General features: G+C 37.4%; 1 protein-coding gene and 1 pseudogene across 1 annotated transcript; both read right to left on the bottom strand.

Annotated features, from left to right (window-relative positions):
- Window positions 1–99: 99 nt before the first annotated feature.
- Window positions 100–8,471, bottom strand: LOC113326738 (annotated as a pseudogene).
- A 2,000-nt stretch (window positions 8,472–10,471) lies between these two features.
- Window positions 10,472–14,564, bottom strand: LOC113326396. Its single transcript, XM_026574136.1, has 4 exons — window positions 14,485–14,564; window positions 11,907–11,979; window positions 10,952–11,075; window positions 10,472–10,824 (listed from the first exon to the last, which is right to left on the bottom strand). The coding sequence occupies exons 1-4, from the start codon at window positions 14,562–14,564 to the stop codon at window positions 10,472–10,474; spliced, it is 630 nt and encodes a 209-aa protein (XP_026429921.1).
- Window positions 14,565–24,884: the final 10,320 nt, after the last annotated feature.

The raw sequence follows: 24,884 nt of genomic DNA, 5'->3' as shown, positions 1-24,884 counted from the left end.
TAATTATGAACACAATTGCGATGAATTTTCATATTCTACAATGTTATTTTACTTGTTATCCTTACATATAACTTTCCTACTAAACCGTAATGCATATTAGAACTCGTATCATATGTATAAACATAATGAATAGATACACATACCAGTCTGGAACTAAATTTCTTTCTTGGTATTTTTCTTTTTACAAAAATAGTGCAGTGAGAATTATCTGATTGTTGGCGAAACCTGATCTTTGACGTGGTTCGTTTTTGATGGTCCATGGAGTTGTAGAAGTAGTGAGTTTGTGACAACAAATATAGAACTCAAAGCCATTAAACCACCTGTCCAGAAATGAATTTGTAAGCTTTAGATGTTTCACCCAAGAGCAGTTGAGACAAAAATGTTTTAACCCAAACTTACCAGATATTGAAGGTGTCATGGCAAAGTCGAAACCAGGAAGTAGTACCCCAGCAGCAATTGGGACTGTAACAACATTATATGCAACTGCCCATAACAGATTCTGATGGACTTTTGCCATGGTTGCCTTCGCAAGGTCCAGAGCATCTACCACCTGCCAAATATCAAACGATGTCTTAGGAAAAATGGAAGGAAAGGAAAGTAAAACAACACGGTTGACATTAAACACCATCTACTATCAAGTAATTGTGTTTTCTCTTTATAAGAAGTTGCATTTCTTGGTTGCTAGAAGAATGTCAATATACCTGTGAAAGTCTGTTACCAAGAAGAATGACAGACGCTGCATCTGATGCTGCATTTTCTTTCGACTCAATTTGTAAAGCAATCCCAACATCAGCAAGAGCAAGAGATGGTGCATCATTTATTCCATCTCCTACCTTCAAATTGATTTAGATATACGTTCGTAAGAATCTTTTTCTATTTCCATTGGTCAAGAAAATAAAATTTGTTTGTACGCTGAAAGTATGTTTTGTGCTACAAAAGGATAATCATAGAAAGGTTACCATTGCAATCCGATGACCCTGGGATTGAAGAGATGATATAAAACCAGATTTCTGCTGCGGAGTGAGAGATGCATTCACATTTTCACTTCCTATTCCAACTGTCTGGGCTATGGTTGCAACCGCCTCTTCCCTGTCACCTGATAGTAGGACCGTTTGGATCCCCCGTTTCTGTAACCTATAGTAATAAAATAACTAAGTAAGAACATAATATGAGGGTGACAGTAACTTGCTAGTGGAAAATTCAGCTGTCAGAAAGATTCGAGACAAATGATGACACGGTCAGGAAAAGTATGCATGAAATAGTGTAAAATTATACTAGATTTCAGTACCAATGTGGAAATGAACCTAAATGAAATGATTATACCTATCTACAGTAGATTCCGCATCATGGCGTAAACTGTCAGATATTGCGATGGCACCAATGACACCTTCTCCTTCCCGGCCAACATAAACAATTGTCTGTGAATGGTTTGAAGATGTTATCCCTTTAGATGAGAGATGTTTCACAATATCTTCCAACTCCATTAAGTTGGATGGTCCCGACCTATTCTCAAAGCGTTTGTGAACCCAATCAATTGCACCAACTGCAACTAATGAACCATCAATTTCTGCTAAGCATCCAAAACCTGGCTCTGTTAGTTGTCCTTTCGTGCTAGGTAAACTCAAATTCATAGACTCTGCTTTATCTATGATAGCTTTAGCAATGGGATGTGATGCCGTTTTTTCAACTGCAGCTGCGAGACGCAGAATTTCTGATTCCTCATATGCCAAAGAAGCGACAGCTGAGACTGCAGGTTTTCCTTCTGTTAAAGTTCCAGTCTGGATATAGAAGGAAAATAAATTGGCAGTTAATAAAGTTTCAACGAAAGCCACAACAATTTCCTTTCTAAATTGGTATGAATGAGAGACACAATAGTAACTCAAGCAGCATTAGAACAAGTACATTGTCCAAAGCAACATAGTCTATCCCAGCTAAAATACATCTCCACCTCTTATAATAAGTCCCTGTTTCGCTCCTGTTGAGAACCGTAAGAGAAGAGAACATCAAAAGATTAGCATTGGCTAAGATTATGAGTGTACGACTATGGCTTAACCTATCAAATTAAACACAGTAACTAGGAATTGTACTGTGATTCTCTAAATACTTCAAAAGAGAAGAAAAAAATGGTAGGCGAAACACTAAGAACGTCCTACAAAAGTAACATAAGAATCTGAGGGAAACAAGCATAAAACTGTTCCGTGTGGAAAATAAAATAAAACGGGACTCACCAAGAACATTATTGAGTTCAAGTAAGCAAGAGAAAGAGGATCAGCTTAGAAGACTTACCCAGTGAGGTACCTGTCAGAGAAAATGAGTTTATAAAATAGTTTGATATTTGGTCTTGGTGGGATTGGAACTTAGGATCTACTGGTCACTAAGGACACTAGCTCATTTTCACTATTTGTGAATGAACCTTTAGTCCCACATAGGGAAAACTAAAGATGATAACTCTCCATAAATATTGAAAATTTTGATATTAGAGTGGCCATTGGGTCATTAGCACTTTTGTGTAAGGGAGAGTACTTGGGCAATGGGCTAGTTGTTGCAATCACACATTTTCACACACGCGCGGTGCTTCGGACCAAAGCACGCGGGCCGGGCTCGGGTTTGGGTGTGGGTCAAGACTCAACTTTTTTGGCAATATGTCTGTGGATGAACGTTATATCAACATTAATTTGCATGAAGGTTTTATATCAAACTTAAATTTGCATGAACGTTTTTATTTCAAATTTAAATTTGCATGAACGTTTTATATCAAACATAATGACGCATGAACGTTTCAAACCGTTAGAAAAAATCTGAATTAATTGAAATTGTTTTAATGCGCGTTTATGAGACCTCTCTCTATTCTCCCCTATATAAAGCGATCACTCTCTCATTTCATTTTTGTGTCCAGAAGAGCTACTATCCTCTTCTTTTCGTCTTCTCCCCCTGTGTGGTCCTTTATTTTTCATTCCGTGCGCAATTGTTGTTGAGGTCGTAAGAGTGGGAAAGTACTGTAGTGCTAACAGTGCTTGCAACGGGCAGTTTTATCCTGGATACGAACTTGACCACAGGGTATAGGTATCACTCATTCTTGAGGCGTACCGGTCAAATATCGTGTTAAGGACAGCGTGTTGAACACGTGACTCTGTCCTCTGTTTGCAGTCTAATTGAGTGTCTATTTACTTTCCAGAAATTAATCTTTTTATTCTTACATCTTTCTAGCATCTTTCTTGAGTGTTTTATTGTTTCAGACGCAACAGTACCTACTAGGATAGCTGTGGGTGTAGCAAGGCCCAATGCACAAGGGCAAGAAACTACCTGCAAGGGAAAAAGATAAATTTCATTCAAACAATGAACGAAATGATATGCAGAAACTCTCACGTTTCGGCTGTATGTATCTTGTACTTTTTAGAATTTCCCTGAAGCAAAATCATTATGCATTTGGAAAACCTTCTAACTTAATATTAATATACCAGGACATCAACCACAAGCTTCAAGCTCAAGAGCAATGGATTTCCCTCTGGTCCAGCAATGTCATTCAGCAACACGTCAGGAAAGATGTCTGTCCCAATGGAATACCTAACCACAAGTCCCAATAGGTGGGCAATAAGTTTAAGGAGAGAAATGATGCATGCCAAACAACCACCAAAATATGAAGCAATACACACCAGAAAGCAAACGTTGCCGCAGATAATGTCATTATACTGTATACAAAAGGCCCTGCTATTGAATCTGCAATTCTTTGGATAGGTGCTGCACTTCCTTGAGCCTCCTCAACCTGAAAGCAAACAGATGAATCTTTTGGTATAGTTTTAGATAGAACGATTGAACAACTTTATTGTAGAATTCTTCTCCTCTGTAATATGTTTTTGCTCATTCTCTATACTTCTGAGCTATACCATTTGAGTATCAACTGAGATTCAATGTTCTTCAGTTCAGTCCACAACCATAGTTAAATTGACAGAAAATGTTAGCACTAACTGAAGGAAACAGAAGCTGACCATGCGAACAATCTTGGAAATCGTTGACATAGAGCCAGTTGTCGTGGTTTCAATCCTTAACGGACCCTCCTGCAAGAAAATGGTAAATGTCCACAAATATTTTTTCAAATACAAGATTGAGAGGAATTTATCCTTATATTGAACTTTCAATTTTACAGTAGACACAACATGTGATTTCTTTCTTTCTACCACTCAAATAAAAATTCAATGAACGTACCCAATTCACAGTCCCGGCTGAAACTGTAAGTCCTCTTTCCTTATAAACAGGAAGAGATTCTCCAGTGAGCATGGATTCATCCACAGCACTTCTCCCTGCTAAAACCCTCCCCTGGATAGGTAGTTGATGTTAATTAAATAATATATAATATACCCACTATTACTGAACTTTGAACTACTGGGAACACAATATACATTAGTTTGTTTAAACTACATACATCAACTGGAATCGTCTCTCCAGGCAAAACCAACACTGTGTCTCCAACTCGAACATTATCAGTAGGGACTTCAACGCAGACAGCATCAGAACTAAGTACATCCTCTATAGAGGGGTCAGCTTCCGAGGAAGTAACCACTAATTGAGATTGAGATGACACTAGGGACTGTAAGACGAAATACCAAAAAATAACCATGTTAATCAACAAATAAATGAGGATACAATCACTACTGCGTTTTGAAGACTTTATGTATTCTATCGGAACTTTTTTTTTCTTTTTTCTTTTTTTTGATGAAGCCTCGTTGCCACAACTTATCATACAATCGAGGACAAATGAATATCAAAGACTGTACCAAGCAGTAACTTCAATAATGCGTCTACAAAAAATCACATGATTCAGAATTTCAAAGAAAGACATATTATTCAGCCATATTATAAACTCTCTAGTTACCACATGTGAACAACAATAGAACTTACTAATAGCTCATTCATGTCACTTGAAGCTTTCAATCTTGCCTTCTCTTCTAAAGATCGTCCAAGAAGTACAAAACCCAGAAGCATGACCTGCATACTAAACAATAACATCCTTCCATGAAAAGTCACAACGGTTTGATGCATGGAACATCAACATACAGGGGCGGAAAAAAGAGAATATAGAAGACATAGCTACATAAAAGACAATCTAGGATTGAGGTTAAACAAGTCACCGGTTCATCGAAGAACGATGCATCCCATTCAAGCTCAGGGTTCAGCAATGACACCTAGCGAGAATGAAAAACCAGTCAAACAATATCCTACAGGAGTGCCAACGATATATGCGGCAGGGAACTATGAGACGGTATCTATAATTTCAAAACGGATCTCACTGCGCTTATAATAAATGCAGCAACAGATCCAAAACCAACTAGAGAATTCATATTTTCATATTTGGTGAACCCCTCGCAAATGCTCCCACTCCATCAAATAGCAAGTCTGCAACAACGCACAAAGTTACGAAGCTCATGAACGTACTCCAGTTAAAAAAGTTATGAAGCTCATGAACATACTCCACTTAAAATAATTAAAATCAAACACGTATTAGCACTCTCTACTGAGACTTGCTTTAAAATTTTAATTTACATCTCACATGAGGGTAAGTAATATTCATTAAATTTTTGCGAGCTTAAGGGAGCGGGCAACTAATTGAGAGGTAAATTTATAATTTATAGAACATTCAGCGTGACAAGCCAAAATTACAACAATGATAACGAATTTAATAGCTATCACAAACCTCTCCCTGGTCCCAACAGAGCCACCACCGCCAAACCAGCTTTCACATACGAATTGTGCAGTATATCCAGAAAAGACCCTGCAACATCAACTCACAGTCAAAACAGCTCAGCATAGACAAAAGACACCAATCCTGCAGTTCCTTGAGCTGCAAACTATAGCATTCGCTTTACAAGAAAAATCAATCTAAAATTCTAAATACTCTTCTCCAGGGCACATAATTGAAAATGTAGATGACCCACTAGTAAGATGGTAATGTTTTAGGATATTAATATCCATGATCCAAACTTGAAACTCGTCAGCATCTTAATTTCTACAGACCGATATAAAACACAAAAGCATACCGTGACTTCTAGTATTTGTTCGTGCTCAATTATGAAAGATCCAAAATGGCACATTCTTCATTTTTGCTGCTGGTCTATAGAAACTAAGAATACTGACTTTAGCACTCAGATAATGGATATCAACACCCAACGACTTTAGCACTGTATTAAAGATATCCACCCGGAAATGGCTCTCTATACACATGTCATGCCTACCAGATTGCCACTTCTTTTCTAATTTCACACTTAGTCAACTAATAATCTTATACAATAAAAAGTCATGTTATGCATGTACTTCAGCAACGTAGCACAAGTTACAACTATTCTATACAAGGCATTTTACACATTTTCCTGTGACTGCTGAGATAAATCCTTGTAACCTTTCTCTTTTTTGATACCATTAACTACACTACAAAGACAGCCTATATGCTAATAATCTTCAAAAGATGAAATACAACAGTTGAACCATCAGAACTGCAACTATTTCTAATAGAATGTAAAATCATGGAGTATTGATACCGACAACCTAAATTCAAAACCCGTCAGCATAACTTCTACTGACCGACAAAAAATCATAAAGGCTATCTGATAAACTTTTTCCATAGACACAAAAACAGGAAGGATAACTTGGTCAAACACTAAAAATCAATACCCAACGACTTTACCATTGTATTAGGGAGACATCCGCCAAAAATGCCTCATTATTGTCACTGCTATGTAATAACACTCAAAAGATACGACAAGAAATCTAACAGCAAAAGGGAAAATGCAGTGAACCCTCTAGTAGAATGATAAAGTTGTTAAGTGTTGATATCCATGATCTGAATTCGAAACTCGTCAGCACCTTAATTTTTACGAATTTCCCACATAAAAACTAAATTTTGGTAAATCCAGAGTCAATATAAATAAAATGCACCTGTTTGTGACTAGTAAAATATCCCCAATCCTTGGTAACATGGTTTCGCAACAAAACCCAAAATGACCCTGTTTTTTGTTTCGTCCGCAAGAATTAAAATGCTGACGAATTTCGAATTCAAATCATAGATATCAAAACCCAACGACTTTATAACTTTACTATAGAGGTATCTACCAAAAATGACTCATTACTGTCATTTTTGTAGCAATATTTTAAAAACAAAACAAACCAGTTTAAGCAAAATGGAAAATGCAAATGACCCCTCAAGCAGATGGCAAAGTCATTAGGTGTTGATCCCCACGATTTGAATTCAAAATTTATCCACATTCTAATTCCAAGGCCAAATCGACTGCTTTCAAAACGACTGATTGTTTTTTAGGCCTTGAAAATTAAGAATGCTGACAAATTTCGAACTCAAATCGTAAATATCAACATACAACAACTTCTCTTGCTAAAATGACATACGCCCACATATATACAACTCAATACTGTCATATGTATCAAAAAGCAACATTGTGCATGAACCTGAGACGCAGGGCATGAGTGGCACTTGCACCTACTCTACACAATATAACAACTGACACTTACATGTTTTCAATTAAACAATCTATGGTTAATCCAACTAATTTAACATCTAATCATCCACTGATCAAATTTCAGTTCAATCAAAATACTACCAAGTCAAAAAATGAAATAAGGGTGTTTCTAAATATTACCATGAGCAACATGAATCCCAAGAGAATGCAGTATATGAGAAGTATGAGATCCACAACACAAAGCCACGAGTGCCCAAGCAATCAACACCCTACTCTGACTCTTCTTCAACATCATTTCTTTCTTCTCATTCATTTCCTTCCATTTCTTCAAATTCTCATCAATTCCCATCCCCGAATTCCTCGTCTTCGAAGGAAACCCGCATTCAGTCAATCTCTTCCCCAATTCCTCCCCAATACTCACACCCCCATCATTTCCTTCTGTATTATTCATGACTAATTTGACAGCAGCTGTTTCAGTCAAGATGTTCACAGCAGCTGATTCAACTCTTTTATCTGCTGATAATATTGATTTCACTCTTGATACACATCCTCCACACATCATTCCTGATACATCAAGTAGTACTGTAGTTTCACCTCCTCTCTTCAGCTCCTCCTCCTCTCCTGAAGGGTATTTCAGTAAATTTACATCTGAAGTTGAAGAAGAACCAATTTCTACTGCTTTTGATCTGATAGTGAAGAAATTTGTGCTGTTTCTTCTTCTGGTTGATGAGATTTGTCTGGAAATCTGTGCATTTCTCAAGAAAACTGGAGTTCTGGAGTGATTTAGTCTTGATACTGGTGTTGGTGTGAGAGAGAGTCTTAGTAGAAGATCTGTAGCCATTGATTGATGAAGCTAGAGATTGAAATGGAGCTGAGATATTTCTTTGTGATTCTAGACAGAGAAGAACAAGAAGAAGAAGAAGAGGAGGAAATGGAGGTTGGTTGTAGAAACCAGGGGCGGAGGAGAGTGGTTTAGACAACCATTGAAGACTAGTGGTAGTTGTTGGATTTTCTATTTCTCTATTTTTAGTTGGGACTGGCTGCCAAGGAGATGATGGGCATTGACTTTTAGTCCACGTGGGATTCTTACAGGTTTCATGGAGAAACGCACGTTTAATAACATGTAATGTAATGAAGCGGTGGTGCTATTCACGGCACAGTTCCGGACATCTAAACTCTATATCTCTAAAATGGTGAACCCTTTTATCTAGCAGTGGGTCCTGGCTAAAAACCATGAACCAATACTCTTACGACACCTAGCATTTGAGCTGTGAATAGAGCTCCAAGTGGAGCTGTGAATAGCATTTCCGGTAATGAAGAGCGTCTTATCTGTATGTTTTTAATGAGTTTCCACTTGTCGAGGTATTAGTGGATGATAATTAACTCAAGCTTGTTACAACAGGATTCCGATTTGATACGTTCATTTGATTGGTTACAGATTGAAATGTCAGGTGCCCACGTAATCAAACTTCTAGAATTTTCCAAGAGTGTGCATAAAATCGGACTCCTGGGACAATATATGGAGGTATTTAGGAAGGTGATTAGTACTCCATTTCAGTAGTCATATAAAAGATAGAGATTTCAGAGTAAATTTGTGAAAGATTGATAATTTCTGAAGGAAGTGTCATTTTCCAATTCAAATTCGTGTCCGCCCATATGTTATTGATCCATATATACGGCAAATCAGTGACAGTGGTATTTTTTCACAAAATTGTTTAAAAAGACCAAAATCAATAATTTTTGGGTGAAAAAGACTTGTACATTTTGATAATGTTTAAATGGACAAAAATTAAGAAGATACTGTTCAAATGGACAAAAATATAAAAATAGCCAGGATGTAACCAGTTTCATGTTACTCATTTTCAAATATTTTTTCTTATTTTTAATTTATATCAGAATGCATCCAGTTTCATCCTTGCTATTTTTTAAATTTAAGCCGCGATGAATCCAATTTTATCCTTATTATTTTTTTTGTCCATTTCACCCATACTAATTTTTACTCGTCTATTTTAATCATGTTTTAAAAAATTTTGAACAAATGACCTATTTTTCGTATTCTTTTACTTTCTTGTTTTGCTTTAAGAGTGTGTCTAGGAAGCACTTAATTTTTTTTTTTGATCTAATCTTGTATGCACTTAAATTTAGTCTTGAAAGATACTTCTATCTACCTATCAAAAGAGAAAAAGAAATAGATCTTTAGGTATAAGATCATTAGGTGATGAGTTAACGTTTAGATTTTGTGTGTTTGTGAAAGTAAAGAATTGCAGGTAGATCAACTTATTAGCACTATTAAGTTTTTTAGCCTACTTCATCTTAGACGTGATTTTTTTATGTTGTGCCATTTCAAAAAGAAAATTCAATGTCTCATTGATGTATACTAGTATAACACGCGCGCACGATATTGATGTATACTAGTATAACACGCATGCACGATGCGCCTAACATTCCGGGTCATTTAATTGTGAACCGTTGAAAAACACGTATTTTATAAGATAAGATTTCTTTGCTTTCCCGTTTAGTTTCATTCTTATTCGCCATTCATTCAACCTAAGGCCTTTTATGGGTCAGATTGAATTAGATATACAAAAATAGCACGGGACGTGGAGCGCCTACCAAAACCGCACCAACCCACCGGAATCACTACGAGGCCAAGAACTAAATCATGATGGACATGTCTTAAATAAGGGTGCACACGGTACGGTTCGGCTCGGTTCTTGCCGAGACCGAGTACCTGTACCTTACACCCTTCGGTACCAAAAAAATAGACCGGTCCCGGTACCGAGTACCTCGGTTCCGGTTCCATTCTGGACCGGCCGGTTCCGGTCGGTTCCTGTGCACCCTTATCTTAAATGAATGAGCTAGTACAATGTACAACCCATAAACTCAGTAGAAAACTTACAATTTAAAATCAGCAAAAGTGAATCAACAAGACAATTGTGAAAATAATAATGAACAGCACAATCCGATATTTTGATTTAGGTTCCGGGTTCCCATGCACGGATGCACCCTCAATAATGAGTTCCGGGTTGGATCTCTGTGTCTCCATGGAAGAGATCAGGCCAATACGTAGAATGTATCATCTCAACAAGCAAAGGGAACTGGAGCAATACGTATAGTGATACAGGGAAAGAAGCCACCAGACCAATTGGAAGAAAAGCCCATGCTAACTTCTGGTTAAGTACAAGGCAAAGTGTGGCACTAAATGCTACCATCATGGCCGCTATAGAGAAGAAGAGACTCGCAAGCCCTAGTATCAACCTTTTCAGCAATAACTCGAGGAAATCTTCCATGGCATATCGCGATGTCGGAATAGATAAGAACATTAGTACTGAAGTGACGGATGAGAAAAATGCCATAACATCTGATATGACATGGTTTACTATGTAATAAAATTGGGACACCTTTTTTTATCTTTGTCTTGGTAAAAGCTGCAGCGAATACTACTGTTGTGATAAGGGTTGCTACAACCATGCATGATGAAGCAGTACCTTTCATCCACTGCTCCCCTTTGTCCATTAAGTCTTTGTGCTCTCTAACAAAGACATCTGTTGGTGTTTGTTTCTTTTTGTTTTCGAGCTCCATGTATGTAGGTTGTACTACCTTCTCCACTTCCTGTCCAAAAGATGAGTTGACCCGAAAAATTAGCTTAGACTAGGGCTGCACATGGGTCGGTTTGGGTCGGGTTGGGCCTCACCCACCACCCAACCCACTGATGGTGGGTAGCAGAAGTTATCACCCACAACCAACCCAACATAACAATGGGTCGTTTTCACCTGACCCACATTACAATGGGTCGGGTCGGGTGGGTGGTGGGTTACCCACCATAAAATACACATTACAGTTACATTGCATCAAAAAAAAAAGTTACAGACTTACCTAAGACTCTTACAGATGACAATTAAAGAACTGACCCCAAGTCAAGTGTAAACAAATGATAATTATAATCCAGAGAAGTAAGAAGTTGGTGCAAAGTTGCAAAGTGCATACAAATTACAAGAAATGAGTTCAATTGTTCGAAGCTCAAAAGATAAAAGACTATTAAAGGAAGTGATTGAAGAAGTGAAGACTGAAGTGAAGTTAGCGATTTAGGTTTAGGCATTATATATCACTACTTCAACGGTTGTGATTCATCTAGGATAGGTAATCTAAGGGTTAATATTAACTAAGAAATATTTAGGTGGGTGGGTGGGTTGGGTCGGGTGAGGGAAGCTTTGACCCATAGTCAACCCACAATACTATGAGTTTTGATGTTGTGACCCATAATCGACCCGCTCCTAGATGGGTTGGGTCGGGTGTGGATAATTTCAGGCAGGTGTGGATTGGGTCGGTGGGTTGAGTCGGGTTTGTGCAGCCCTAGCTTAGACCACAGTACGTACGACAGAGTAAACATTCTACAAAGGAAGGAAGTTAATTATCAGCGAAAGAATGCAAGTACGTACGTACCTTAAACCATTGCAACTCCCGTTGCATTTGTAGAGCAGCACCAGCTACGACATTTAGGGTCCGTTTGGCACGTCTAAAATGGAGGTAGTAGGAGGATGTAGTGCAGTTAGGTTTAGGTGTTTGGCACGTTATTATTGGGCTGCATAGGAACTACCTCGTGCATTCAAAGTAGCCCAAAGGTGTATTAGGAATGCAGACCTCAGACCCTCGGTTTTCAACTACCTCCTTTGGGCAACATTCGACTGCACTCTTTTATTCTAACATAATTATTAATAAATTAAAATACAAATTAATTATTAACTGAATTTACTATTGTATCCTTACTTATATTAATATTGGGAAAAACTTTTGATATCTCTTCCATGATTCATCATCTCCGCCTCACGTCGTCCTTAACACCGAACCAACACCATCACTTTTCATGTCCCTCTATAAGCTTTAAACAGCCACCCATCCTATAAAATCTCTCGATCATGGTCTATAAACTTTAAATTTTATCAACCTATCCTATAAAATCAAAAGATTTTTTTTCCGAATTTAAGTTTGAATTTAATTGGGTCTGTATGAAATTGGTTTTTGTATGAAGTTCATATTAGGTTTGATTAACAGTTCGTGAGATAGTGAATGGATGGTTAATGGTTGTGCTTACTGTGAGTTGTCTTCATCGAGATGTAATTGGAATTAATTTGTTGATATGGTCTGGATTTTGGGGCTTTCTAGCAGTGGATTAAAATTAGGGTTTACATTTGGTGTTTTTGTCAATTGATTCTGATTTTACAACAACGAAGTGGAGATGCTCTTATGGTTTTAGGGTTTTGGATGTGTGAATGATCGAAAAATTGAATGACGGTGAAGAAGTTTGGGTTAAAGAATTGAATGAGAAATCAATTGAGAAGTAATATTGTTGTTGCCAGTCCAGCCTTGTTGTCATGAAATTGAAGCTGAGATGGACACAAAATTATTGGTTTGAGCTGTATACAGTTTTGGGTGCAGTACCAGTGAGGAAAGAAACAGTTTGTTGCCATATGATTGACAACGAATGATGCATGATTGAGAATGTATTTTGAGTTTTTGTGAAAGCTTTGGACAATGGGTTTGTCTCTAATTTGAAATAGCAGAGATTGGAAAGATCATACAAACAGAATGGGTAACTCTCTGTTATATCAGTTTCATGCACACACAGTGTTTGATAAAGGGCCCGAACGACCATTTCTTCCCCAAATTACTTTACCGCTGCATCAAATTATTATCCATTGGTCCAATGAGTTTACCGCTGGTTGATCAGGTAACGTGGGTTGAGTTTGTGTCGGTTTTAGCAAGTTTTGGATCAAAAAGAACAAGGAACATGTAGAATGAGTTTTCGAAAGAAAGATTTGATGTATGTTAATGGTGGTCTGATCGTTACAATTGAAGAGTTCATGTGTGGTATTTCAATTATGGAGATTTTGTTTCGTAAAATATTAGCTGAACAGATTATGGGGATTTCGTTTTATAAAAGATGAACAGAGGGAGGGAACTTGGACGCTTGATAAGATAGTGAAGGGAAGTCAGGTTCTCTAATCGGTGGATATAAAGAAGAAGACGGTGAAGTGAAATTATTATTATGTAAATATTAGTAAAGTTAAGGGTACAATGGTAAATCTATTTCATTATTAAATTCTATTCAATGTTTTTTATAATTACTAAACTGAAATCAATATTTAATGAAGTCAACCAGGGTCAACGTCTTTTCCAAGTACCAAACACCAAGCTGGACAAATATTAGACCAAACTCAAAAATTGGATAAAACCTGAGTACCAAAAACAAAATAACCCTTCAATTTTTCGCTTAATGATCATAAATGTTAGTTTTTTTCTATATTTGGGAGCCGTTGTCATGTCGGTGGATTAATATAGTGGTGCGCGAAGGTGAAATCTTTGAACAGGGATGATAGTTTTCCCCTTCACTTTCGTAAAGGAATTGGCACTACCAAACTTTATGTATCTATTCGATCTTTAAGTTAATATATTTGGATTAAAAAACAAGTCACGAAATCTGGTATTTTTGTCGTCTTTTTTCTTGTTTTTGTTTCCATTTTTGAAGTAGTTACATCCCATTACATTGCATGTCAAACACCTAAAATTGAGTTTCATCTTCCTATTACATCCTTTTTAAAATTATGCCAAACACCTAAACTTGAACTACATGTAGTTGGCAATGTCTTGCATTGCAAATCCAAACGTGCCAAACGGACCCTTAGTACATCTGGAGGAGGTAACATTGCAGCCAAATGTAAAATGTTGTTTCCTGATTCGACTCTCCAACAAGCCATGAGCTTCTTTTTTGGGCTTGTCCCGTACATGATACTAAAGATCTTTCCTTGCGATACTTAATTGTTGTGTGTAATATGCTTGCCGCGGTGTTTACTAACCAAATCTGGTGTGGGAAGGTTTGAATACACCTTGTTACAAGTTCAACTATTCCAAACTTAGTCCCGTTTCTCAAGATGGTGGAGTTTGAGAAAAACTTTCTTTTTTCGTTTGTGTTTTCAATGGATAAACCCTAAAAATGCTTCAATTCAACGTAGACATCACTTACCGCATCAAATCTGTTATTTCTTCCTCATCATCTTGTTCAAAAGCTGCTTCATTTATCCTTGCTTCGTGCACTTGTTGCATTTTTGATTTCGATTTACCACCATTATCAACAGGCCCTTCAGGATTAGGTTTTTCTGGAGGCTTGCGACGACCGATTCTTCTTTGGGTTTTGAAGAATTGAATGAAATTTGTATAGAAGATGAAACAAAATAAGGGAGTTGAGTTGTTTTGGAAAGTCTTTTGAAGGAGGCGAGAAGCAAAACCAAAGAGAGATGGGAAGATAAAACCATCGGTAACCGTCCCTTAAATATAATAAATGAGTTTGTAACGGTTGCTAAAATAGAATAAAGGAGTTTGTAACCGTCGTCGCTAGGGGTTTGTAATCGCCAGAATACCGGCATGGATGGTTGGTACAATTAAATGCTGGAACTCTGACGATCAGTTTAATTTGAGTCCAGAATGCCGGCTTTGTATTTAGATCAAACTACCATGCCGGTATATGTGCCGGTTTTTCCTTTTGTAAACATTCTATGCCGGTATACACACCACCAAAAGAATTAGCCGGAAGGGTTAAAGCAAACCGACCCAAACTGACCTTCATATTAATCGCATATGAAAAATAAACTTTAAAACTTTAAACACATAAAATGAAATATCTTAAACTAATTGCAACTAACATCATTTCTTGGAACGAGATTCAATAAACAAAGAAGCTTCAAAATGTCTAAAAGGCTCTTTTCTCCACTTGGTATATGTGTCCTGAGCTTGAAACCTATTCTTTCTGTATCTTGCGAGAAACTCGTTGTATTTGCTACATAATTTTATAAGCGCAATTGTTCGATTCGATACAAACTCATCCCGTAATCCATTTTGCGTTTCTTGCACTTACCGTCCTCAAACTTCGGCATATAATTAAGGACCACAACTAACAAGACCCCAAAAAAGGTTTAAAAGGCGGTGATCTTCCGGGAGATCCGATACTATGTAGAAATTTTTAATTCATTCGGTTTCTTCCTCAACATCCCTATCTTCGCTTGTTTTACACGTTCGTATATCTCTTTAGTTTCTTTACGATATTTTGCTTCTATTGCTGCCTCTTCTTCTTCTCTTTTCCTTTTAGGCATCTCTTCTTCCATTGCGGCAATTGACGTGGTGGTTTCTTCCTTCCTTCTAAGTCTTTCGTGTATAACGAAAATTGTGTTGGTGGTGGATGATGATTGATTTCTTATTGGATTGGATAATTTGTTCCTTTTAAGTTTTTCTTTTTCCATGGATACGAAGAACTCGGTAGTTGGTGATGGATTTGCCATTGGAGATATGTGGTGGAGCTTACGATTTTTTTTTTATATAACAAGTGCAATGGTAACTCCATTTCTTTAAATAGAAGATGTGCTAACGGCTCTTTTCTACTTTATTGAGCCTACTTTGTCAGAAACCTAACATCCGCACCGGCATTTCCCTTCTCTGGTTTTTGATTTTTAAAAAATAGTCGTTACACGTTGAATGTTTAATGCCGACATTGAACGTAGGACAAATGGAATGCCGGTAGTTGGTGCCGGCATGCAAACGTATATAAAACCAATGCCGGAATAAGGTTTATTATACACAGAAACCATAACATTTTGACACTCTATTCCGGAATAAAATTATATATAATATTTACGCCGGAAAAGTAACGACATTGAATTATGTTAATATAGTATGCCGGAACCATAATTTATTTCAAAGGTAATCCTTGTCGCAGAAAGCACAGATGCACTTAGCACGTGCATCAAGCCTTTAAACCACATAGAGATCTACCCACAAAACATTACCAAAAAATACCCTAAAACCTAACCAAAAACCACTAAACCTATCAATCTTCTTAAGAAGAATCCGTCTCTGATTCACCCAGCTGGTGGTACTCCGTGACTTTGGTTACCATGTGGTTCACGTTTTCATCAAACATGAATGCTTCCCCTTTTTCCTGTAAGTAACGCGCTTTCACGGCTTTATGCTACAAAACAACACACAAACTTAGCTTGTTACATAAAAATTGAAAAGAGTTGATTGTGTCGAATCAATCATAAATATACTTACGATTTGTTGAGGGGACAATCTATTGTGGGTAGCGTGCGCGATCCGATGTTTGATTTTTAAATACTCGACCACCGCATCTAGGATGATGTCGTGTCATTGCTCGATTTGTTGAGCGGTTCTTTCTTTCGGGTTCCCATAGTCGTGAGTAAATTTGTTAAAAATATTCAACCACATGGAATCCCGCGAACTGTTATCTATAGTTGAAGGACGAGTTGAGGCGTACCATGCTTGGGTGATTGCTAAATCTTCCTCGGAGTCAAAGGATGCCATTTGTTATATGTGGGAGTAGGTTCTATACTATGGTATTTATAGATGACTCTTTTAGGGTTTAGAGTTTCATAAATTAAGAGTCTCAAGGATATATATAAAAACACACGAGTTTTGGGCAATTGGGTCCAAGTATTAGATCTCTTTATATAGAGAAAAACCCCAACGACTAGTTTTTTTAAAATCAAATGTGGCGGCATTGACGTTAATATGAACTGAGAGACGCCGGAAGAAAGTTCCGGTATTTATTACTGTTAAATATCCATGCCGGTACTTGATTATTTTTTTACAGAGGTTGGGCCAAATCTGCAGAGCATACAGAAACATACAACGTCGGAACAACCCACCGACATAGATTTTATTTCTGCGATCACGCCGGTACTTGTGAATTAAAAAAAACGGCTAGTTTTTTGAAAAATAAGACTGTTGGAGCTTCATTCTATATAATACCACCCCATTCCTTTGGAAAAATTTACACAAAGCACCCACCAAATAACAAAAATCCTTCTCTCAAGAAAGCAAGCCTCAAAAAATAGATCAAGCAAGCACGGTTCAAGATTCACAAGCGATGAGAGATTCATAAACAAGCTCTATTTTCAAACCACCATCAAGCTCTACCTGCAAAGTAAGTATATTCAACATTACTAACAATATATGGACAGTTAAAATTTTCTCTACTAGGACATATCACTAATATAATCTTCTCTTACAGAGTCATCATTGCACCTGTCAAATTTGCAAGTCACCTTATCATCTAGCCATGGGCTATCCTTTTATTTATTCTAAGTGTGGAAATTGTGATGGGACACGCCGATTTTGGATTGCACAAACTGATGATGCTGAAAATGGAAGAATCTTTCTAAGGTGATCATCCAAAATGCGAAGAGTTTCGATGGCTAGACAAAGCTGTTGAACTATCATAATCAAGAGAAAAACACAAAGGCCAATGCAAGCCTATTGATGGGTGTGATGGGTGTTATATGAAGGGAAAGGAATATGTTGAAAGAGAAGATGAACCAATGAAGATAGTCCTTGACACCGAGATTCCAGACGATGTCTTCGATGATATTTGCGAAAGGCTCAAAGGTTCTGAAATTATTGAAAAGGGATGGGTTACTAAATAGGAGATCATCTTAAACCAAATGTACTCCATTTTCATGTTTTTAAGTATGTTTTGATTTAAAGTTTCGTATTTAATTTTTAGTATGTTTTAATTTAAAATTATAAATATAATGTAATAGATTATCTAGGAACGAAATACAAAGAACATTCGTAACAAATCTACAATCAATGCAACATTGTTATCTTAATTTCTGAAGGGTTTACATAGTGCCAGCATGGAAATATATCTTATTTACCATGCCGGTTTCCTGTAAAACTATCCAAGTTTAAAAAAAACAGATTTCTGGCATGGAAATGTATAAATATGTCTGTGCCGGCACTGTTCAAATTCTATACAGGAACTTGGTCCCTTTCATCCGCATTTTCCAGCATGGATTTATGATTACGTATCTACGTCGGCATTGTGTAAAGAAAACTTAGAAAGAAAACATTTTACTAGAAATGTAAACATGTTCAACATAAACCAAACAACTAAATTGTGCTTAAATGTTCTTTATCCAGGTATCATAAACCAAAAGTAAACCAAACAACTAAAGAGTTCATCCAATAACAAGTTCGAAATTGTTCAAAACGTGACACCACCATCCAAATGAAGAAACATAACTAAAGAGTTCATCGCTTGTCTTTTTCTTCTTGGCCACGGCCACCTTCCTTGTTTCCCCGAACAAAGCTTTTTCATTTAGGTCTTCCACTTTATCAAACTTTTCCTCGACTTCCTTCATTTCTTCAAGGGATAACACCTCTCCTTTCTCGTACTTGGAACCAAATATCTTCTTCAACTTGCCAAAGATCTTCATTTCTTCAAGGGATAACACCTCTCCTTTCTGAATGATCTCAAATGGCCCATAGTATTTTGCAGCCATCTTTAAGTTTCTTCTGAGAGCCACAAATGTCTGTCTATATGGTTGTAGTTTCAGATAAACCTTGTCCCTCACAGAGAATACCCTATCAGTCCTTTTCTGGTCAGCATAAAACTTCATTCTCTCTTGAGATTTATGTAAGGCATCCTTGAGTAAGTCTAGCACTGCATCTCTTTGCTTCAAATAAGATTCAACCTCAGCAACAAAAGTGGTAGCAGTGGAAGGAAAAGCCAAATGTGGTGGAAGATACCCATATAATGCTTGAAATGGAGACATTTTCAAGCTGGTGTGGTAATTGGTGTTATACCACCATTCTGCAAGTGGAAACCAAGAGTGCCATTTTTTGGGTTGGTAACCAAGCATGCATCTCAAGTAACTCTCAATACAAGAGTTTACTCACTCAGTTTGACCATCAGTCTGTGGATGGTAGGCTGTACTGAGATGCAGTTGAGCCAAGGGATTGAAAAAGGTCTTGCCAAAAGTTGCTTGTGAAGATTTTGTCTCTGTCGGAAACAATAGAAGATGGTAGACCATGCATCTTGAAAATCTGTGAAATGAATTCTCTTGCAACAGAAGAAGCAGTGTATGGGTGGTGGAGTCCAATGAAGTGGCTATACTTTGTTAATCTGTCAACAACCACTAGAATAACTGATTTCCTGTCACTCATTGGTAAGACCTCTATGAAATCTATTGAGATGTGTTGCCAAGCATGATCTGGCATAAGAAGTGGCTGCAGTAAGCCAGCTGGAAAAGTATTTTCCCCTTTATTTATTTGACACACATCATAAGAAGAGACATATAATAGGATATCTTTCTTCATTTCAGTCCAAAAAAAGTAAGATTTAACTCTCATATAAGTTTCCTTCATACTAGAATGGCCACCAACAACTGAACAGCGGAGAGAGTGAAGAATGTTGGATTTTGTTGTAGAAGAACTTCCCACATACAACCTGTTTTTGTACCTCAATACTCCATTTTTATATGAATAGCAAGTGGTAGAGTGGGGAGTAATTGTGAGCTGAGTTATAAGCTTTTGGGCCTGAGGATCATCAGTACAACTAGCAATTAGTTCTTGTTCCCAAGCAGGTTGTGATAGGGATAATAAATTGCAGGAACCAGCCAAGTGAGGTCTTCTAGAAAGGGTATCAGCTACTTTGTTCTCTGAACCCTTTTTATACTTTACTTCATAATCAAAACCCAAAAGTTTCAAAAGCCATTTCTGCTGCAAGGTTGTAGAAATATTTTGCTCCAGGAAGTAATGTATTCTTTGATGATCAGTATTAATAATGAAATGTTAAACTTGTAAGAATTGCTTCCATTTAGTTACTGCTTGAACAATTTCTAAAAGATCCTTCTCATAAGTGGATAGGGCAGCAGCTCTGGGACCAAGTGGCTTGCTGTAAAAAGCTATAGCTCTACCTTCTTGCATAAGTACAACACCAATGCCTAAGTCACAAGCATCAGTTTCAAGGATGAATTGCTTAGTAAAATCAGGCAGAGCTAAAACAAGAGTAGTTTTCATTACCTTCTTGAGTTGAAGAAAAGCTGTGGTTACTGCAGGAGACCAACTGAAAGCATCATTTTTCAAGAGATCTGTAAGTGGTCTGCTAATAAGGCCATAATTCTGCACAAATTTCCTATAGTACCTTGTAAGGCACAAAAATCCTCTAAAGGATTTCAAGTTAATAGGAATGGGACAATCCACCATGGCAGAAATCTTCTCAGGATCAGCCATAACCCCATTGTATGTAATAATGTGTCCCAAATACTCAATACTAGATTGGCCAAAGGAGAATTTTGAGAAGCTAGTTGTCAACTGATGTAATCTTAGAAGCTCCAATGTTGTTTGTAAGTGTAACAAATGATCTTCCAATGAAGGACTATAAACCAAAATGTCATCAAAAAAGACAAGAATGAACTTCCTAAGATGTTCTTGAAAGATGCTATCCATTACAGCTTGAAAAGTAGACGGTGCATTAGTAAGACCAAATGGCATTACCTTGAATTCAAAATTCCCATGATGTGTCCTGAAGGCTGTTTTGTGGATGTCAGAAGGAGAGACCCTGATTTGGTGGTAACCAGACTTTAAGTCAATCTTAGTGAAGAACTTAGATCCATGCAATTCATCCAACAACTCATCAATAACTGGTATTGGAAATTTATCCTTAATAGTGATGTTATTCAACTTCCTGTAATCAACACAAAATCTCCAAGTGTTGTCATTTTTCTTGACAAGTAAAATGGGAGAAGCAAATGGACTGTGACTTGGTTGTATGATGCCAGAATGGAGCATTTCAGTCACCAAATTTTCAACAATGGACTTTTGGATATAAGGGCATCTATAAGGTATGATATTCACTGGTTCATAATTAGGCTTGAGAGGTATTTGGTGATACAAATTCCTCTGTGGTGGAAGGTTTGTTTAGTCAGTGAAAACATCAGAAAACTTATTAAGTAAGGTGGTAATTGGTGGTGGGATGGTGAGGGAAGTGGTGGAGCCAGTAATGGAGAATAATTAACCCACAATACCATGGCTATGTTTTGGAAAAAAAATTCTTGAGTGCAAAACCACTCATCTCAGTGAAGGCTTCTGCTGAATACCAGTTAATGTGATTTTCTTACCCTTATGTTTGAAATAAATGCAGAGTTTTGATAAGTTGAATAGAACATCTCCCAAATTCCTTAACCAATCTGCACCCAGAAAAATGTCACACCCACCTAGAGGAAGGAGTCTCAAATCACCACAAAACTTGTGGCCCTGCATAGTGCATTCCAACTGAGAGCAAACACCCGAACTCACAGTTTTATCACCATTTGCTACTGTGACTAATAAATTACCAGTTTGAGCAATAGAACACTGTAAAGTTGCAGCTAAAGAAGAATCTATAAAACTGTGTGTGCTACCAGTATCAATCAAAATGGAGATGGATTTTTCTTAATAAAGCTAGCAATTCTGATGGTGTCCCCTGAGAGATTACCAGTTAAAGCATGTAAGGAGATTTCTATATCACTCTCCAGTGGAGGTTCCTCATCAGTGTCATTTGTAGTTTCTCCTCCAGTATCAGAAATTTCTTCAGCCTCCTCCCCTATAAGTACACATAAATACTGTTGTTTACAAACATGGCCCCTCTTGTAGGCTTCATAACAGTTGAAGCATAACCCTTGAGCTTTCCTAGATTGTACCTGTTCTGGAGTAAGTTTCTTGAAAGGTAAAGTTGGGATGGTTTTAGGTGGGGGTTTGGAAGTGGGACCAGTGGGTGGAATAAAATTAGATTTCTGTGAAGTAGTGGCAGGAGAATGTGATTTGAATGAAGAATTTGAAGGAGAGAAAAATTTGGGTGCAGGTTTATGGGCTTTATGTTGCATGATAAAGGTTTTTTTCTTGCATTCTTGCAAGTGAAAAGGCATGGAGTAGGGTTTTTGGATCAAACATAAGAACTGAGCTTCTGAACTCTTCCTTTAAACCTCCAATAAAACTAGCAATGAAATAAAACTCAGGAAAGTTATGGTGAACACCCAGTAATAAGGCCTTGTAATATTAAAATTCATCAAAATAAGCATCAACAGTAGTAAGTTGTGACAATTTATTGAATAAGCCAACAATGTTATCCTGTGCAGGATTCTCAAATCTGGCGCACACATTATCACGGAAATATTGCCAAGGAATATCATCCTTGTGAAGACAAAAGTTATCACACCATTTAGATGCTTTTCCGTCTAGATGTATAGCTGCCATTCTGGTTTTGTGGAGCTCATGGGTGGTGTGCATTTGGAAGTAGTACTCATATTTTTGGACCCATCTTTTTGGATTATCACCATCAAATCTCGGAAAATCGAGACTAGGCATTCGATTAAATTGGTTAGAATCTGGACCCCCAGTGTGAAATCCACCAGTATTTGAACCTGAAGCATCGTTCTGATGTTTGTTGAGATCTCGATTAGAAAAAAAAATTCCAGCTGAGATTGAAAACTGTTTTCAATTTCTGTCTCCATCGACTGTAGGTCCTCTTTGGTTGACATCGTACTGAGTTGCAGATCTATATTATTTACCTTAGAATGTAAGGTATCAATCTCATGTTGTTGTCTGTTGTTCCTTTCTTGGAGCTCCTTGCAAGATTGAGCCACCATGATGCTAGGACGGAACGTCTCTGATGCCAGTTGTACTGTTATTAGTGAAATCGAGAGCGAAAGCAATGGAGTTGAACTGAATTTGGACGGAAAACGAACGGAAATTAGATGGATAAGAGAAACTTCTGCCGCAACAGTCAACTTTCATTAATTCATTCTTAGCCCCCAAATAGGATTTCATTACAACTTAAATACTCAAATGATTGGGAGATAAAACCCTAATGCTAACTTGTTAGAGCATTGCTCGGTCGAACTCGCATGCGTTGCTATCTCAAGAATGTTTGTCAATGTTAGTGATCAAAACTATAAGTCTTGATTTCTAGTCTATTATAGCTAAGTCTCGGACTAGGATAGAAAGTGTAGTTGAGCTCAAGGACTTCATGGCGATTCATCATACAAGTAGAAGAACTACTCAAGGAACCGGTGGAACTTCTCGACAAAAAAGAATGTGAAGACTTGAACTTATCTATCACTCAAAAGTCTATCTACTCTATCTCCTACTCTTTGAGACAAGAATTCGTATGCTATATATATAGACTTTGATTATACACATTTGGTATTTCGAGCCGAGTATACCTCGCCTATCTATATCTCGAAATATGAGTTGGTAAGCTTTTCGCTTTAACCAAGTTTATCTTTACCATGTGACGAAAGTCATGATATGTTTCAATCATCTTGATAATTGCTTTGACGAGAAATGGTGTAACAACTGTATAACGTCCTCTAAGAATGTTTCAATGATTGAAATGAGAATTTAGATTAAATAACCAATAGTGGACATAAGAAATGTTGTGGAAACACATTTATGTATAAGTCCTATTCCTTGAACCAAAGTTTGCGAACTTTGTTGATCAAGAGAACCGGAAGAATGGCGTGAGCCAAGTCCGCGAACTGCCGAAGTTCTCAAACCCGAGAATTTCCGCTGGAGTTGAAAAACTATTTGCGTGAAACTAAGTCCGCGAACCCAGTCTGCGAACAGGCGAAGTTCTCATACCCGAGAATTTCTACTGGAGTTTGTAAACTCTGACCCGGTAACTTAAGTCCGCGAACCTAGTCTGTGAACTTGAGAAGGTTATATATCTGAAGATGATTTATGAACTTAAACTTAAAAAGACTAAGGAATGCAGTTTGTAAACCGTGGCTGTAAAAGTTCATGAACCGATTCAAGTCAATCAAATCATCTTTTCTTCAATTGTGTCTTGTGTAGTACATGAGATTTTCTTGCAATTGAACATCTCTCTAACTAGTTCATTTGAAATCATTTGAACTAGTTGTGGTGAAGAAGAACGTGGTTGATATGAAATGCTCATATGGCTAACCATTTGGTTAACTATTGTTGAACCAACAAGTGCATACGTTTGGGTACGGTTAACAAACCTAGAAGTGTGCATTGTCAAGTGTGTGTAACAAGCTAAGTTTTCAATCTAACGGTTGAGAAATATTATCTTTTTTACCAAGGTAACCTAATTGCAAACCCTGATTTGAAAGACTATATAAGGGGAACTCTAGTATCTGTGCAAAACTAATCCCCACACCTCGCGTGTGATACTAGTTTGCATACTGGTGTGAATTCTAAGATGCACACAATATGCTTGCAAGTATACAAGGTCAATATTTGTAGTAAAAGAGTGAATAGGGGTTTGTCCACAGGGAGAGGAGCATATGAGAAGTTTTCCTAGGCTAAAAAGAGTAGCAATGCACTATGGCAGTGAGCTAAAGGCAAACAAAATTTCAGGCATATAACCAAGAACACAATATAAAGCAATAGAGAAACAGGCTAAGAACCACAGCAGGGAAAGATAAGCAAAGAACCAAAAATGCAGGGTAAGACAATAAAGAAGCAGTTAAGAAAAAGCAACAAACTACCAAGGCTTGGCAGACAAGGGCAAGAGGCAAGATTGTGCACTGACTTCAGTGCACAGTAGCTACAAGATGCAGGGAAATA

The sequence above is a fragment of the Papaver somniferum genome, unplaced genomic scaffold, assembly GCF_003573695.1.
Source record: "Papaver somniferum cultivar HN1 unplaced genomic scaffold, ASM357369v1 unplaced-scaffold_10, whole genome shotgun sequence".
In the NCBI taxonomy this organism is placed as follows: domain Eukaryota; kingdom Viridiplantae; phylum Streptophyta; class Magnoliopsida; order Ranunculales; family Papaveraceae; genus Papaver; species Papaver somniferum.
The sequence above is the reverse complement of the archived record's forward strand: the minus strand, read 5'-3'. Positions and strand labels throughout refer to the sequence as shown.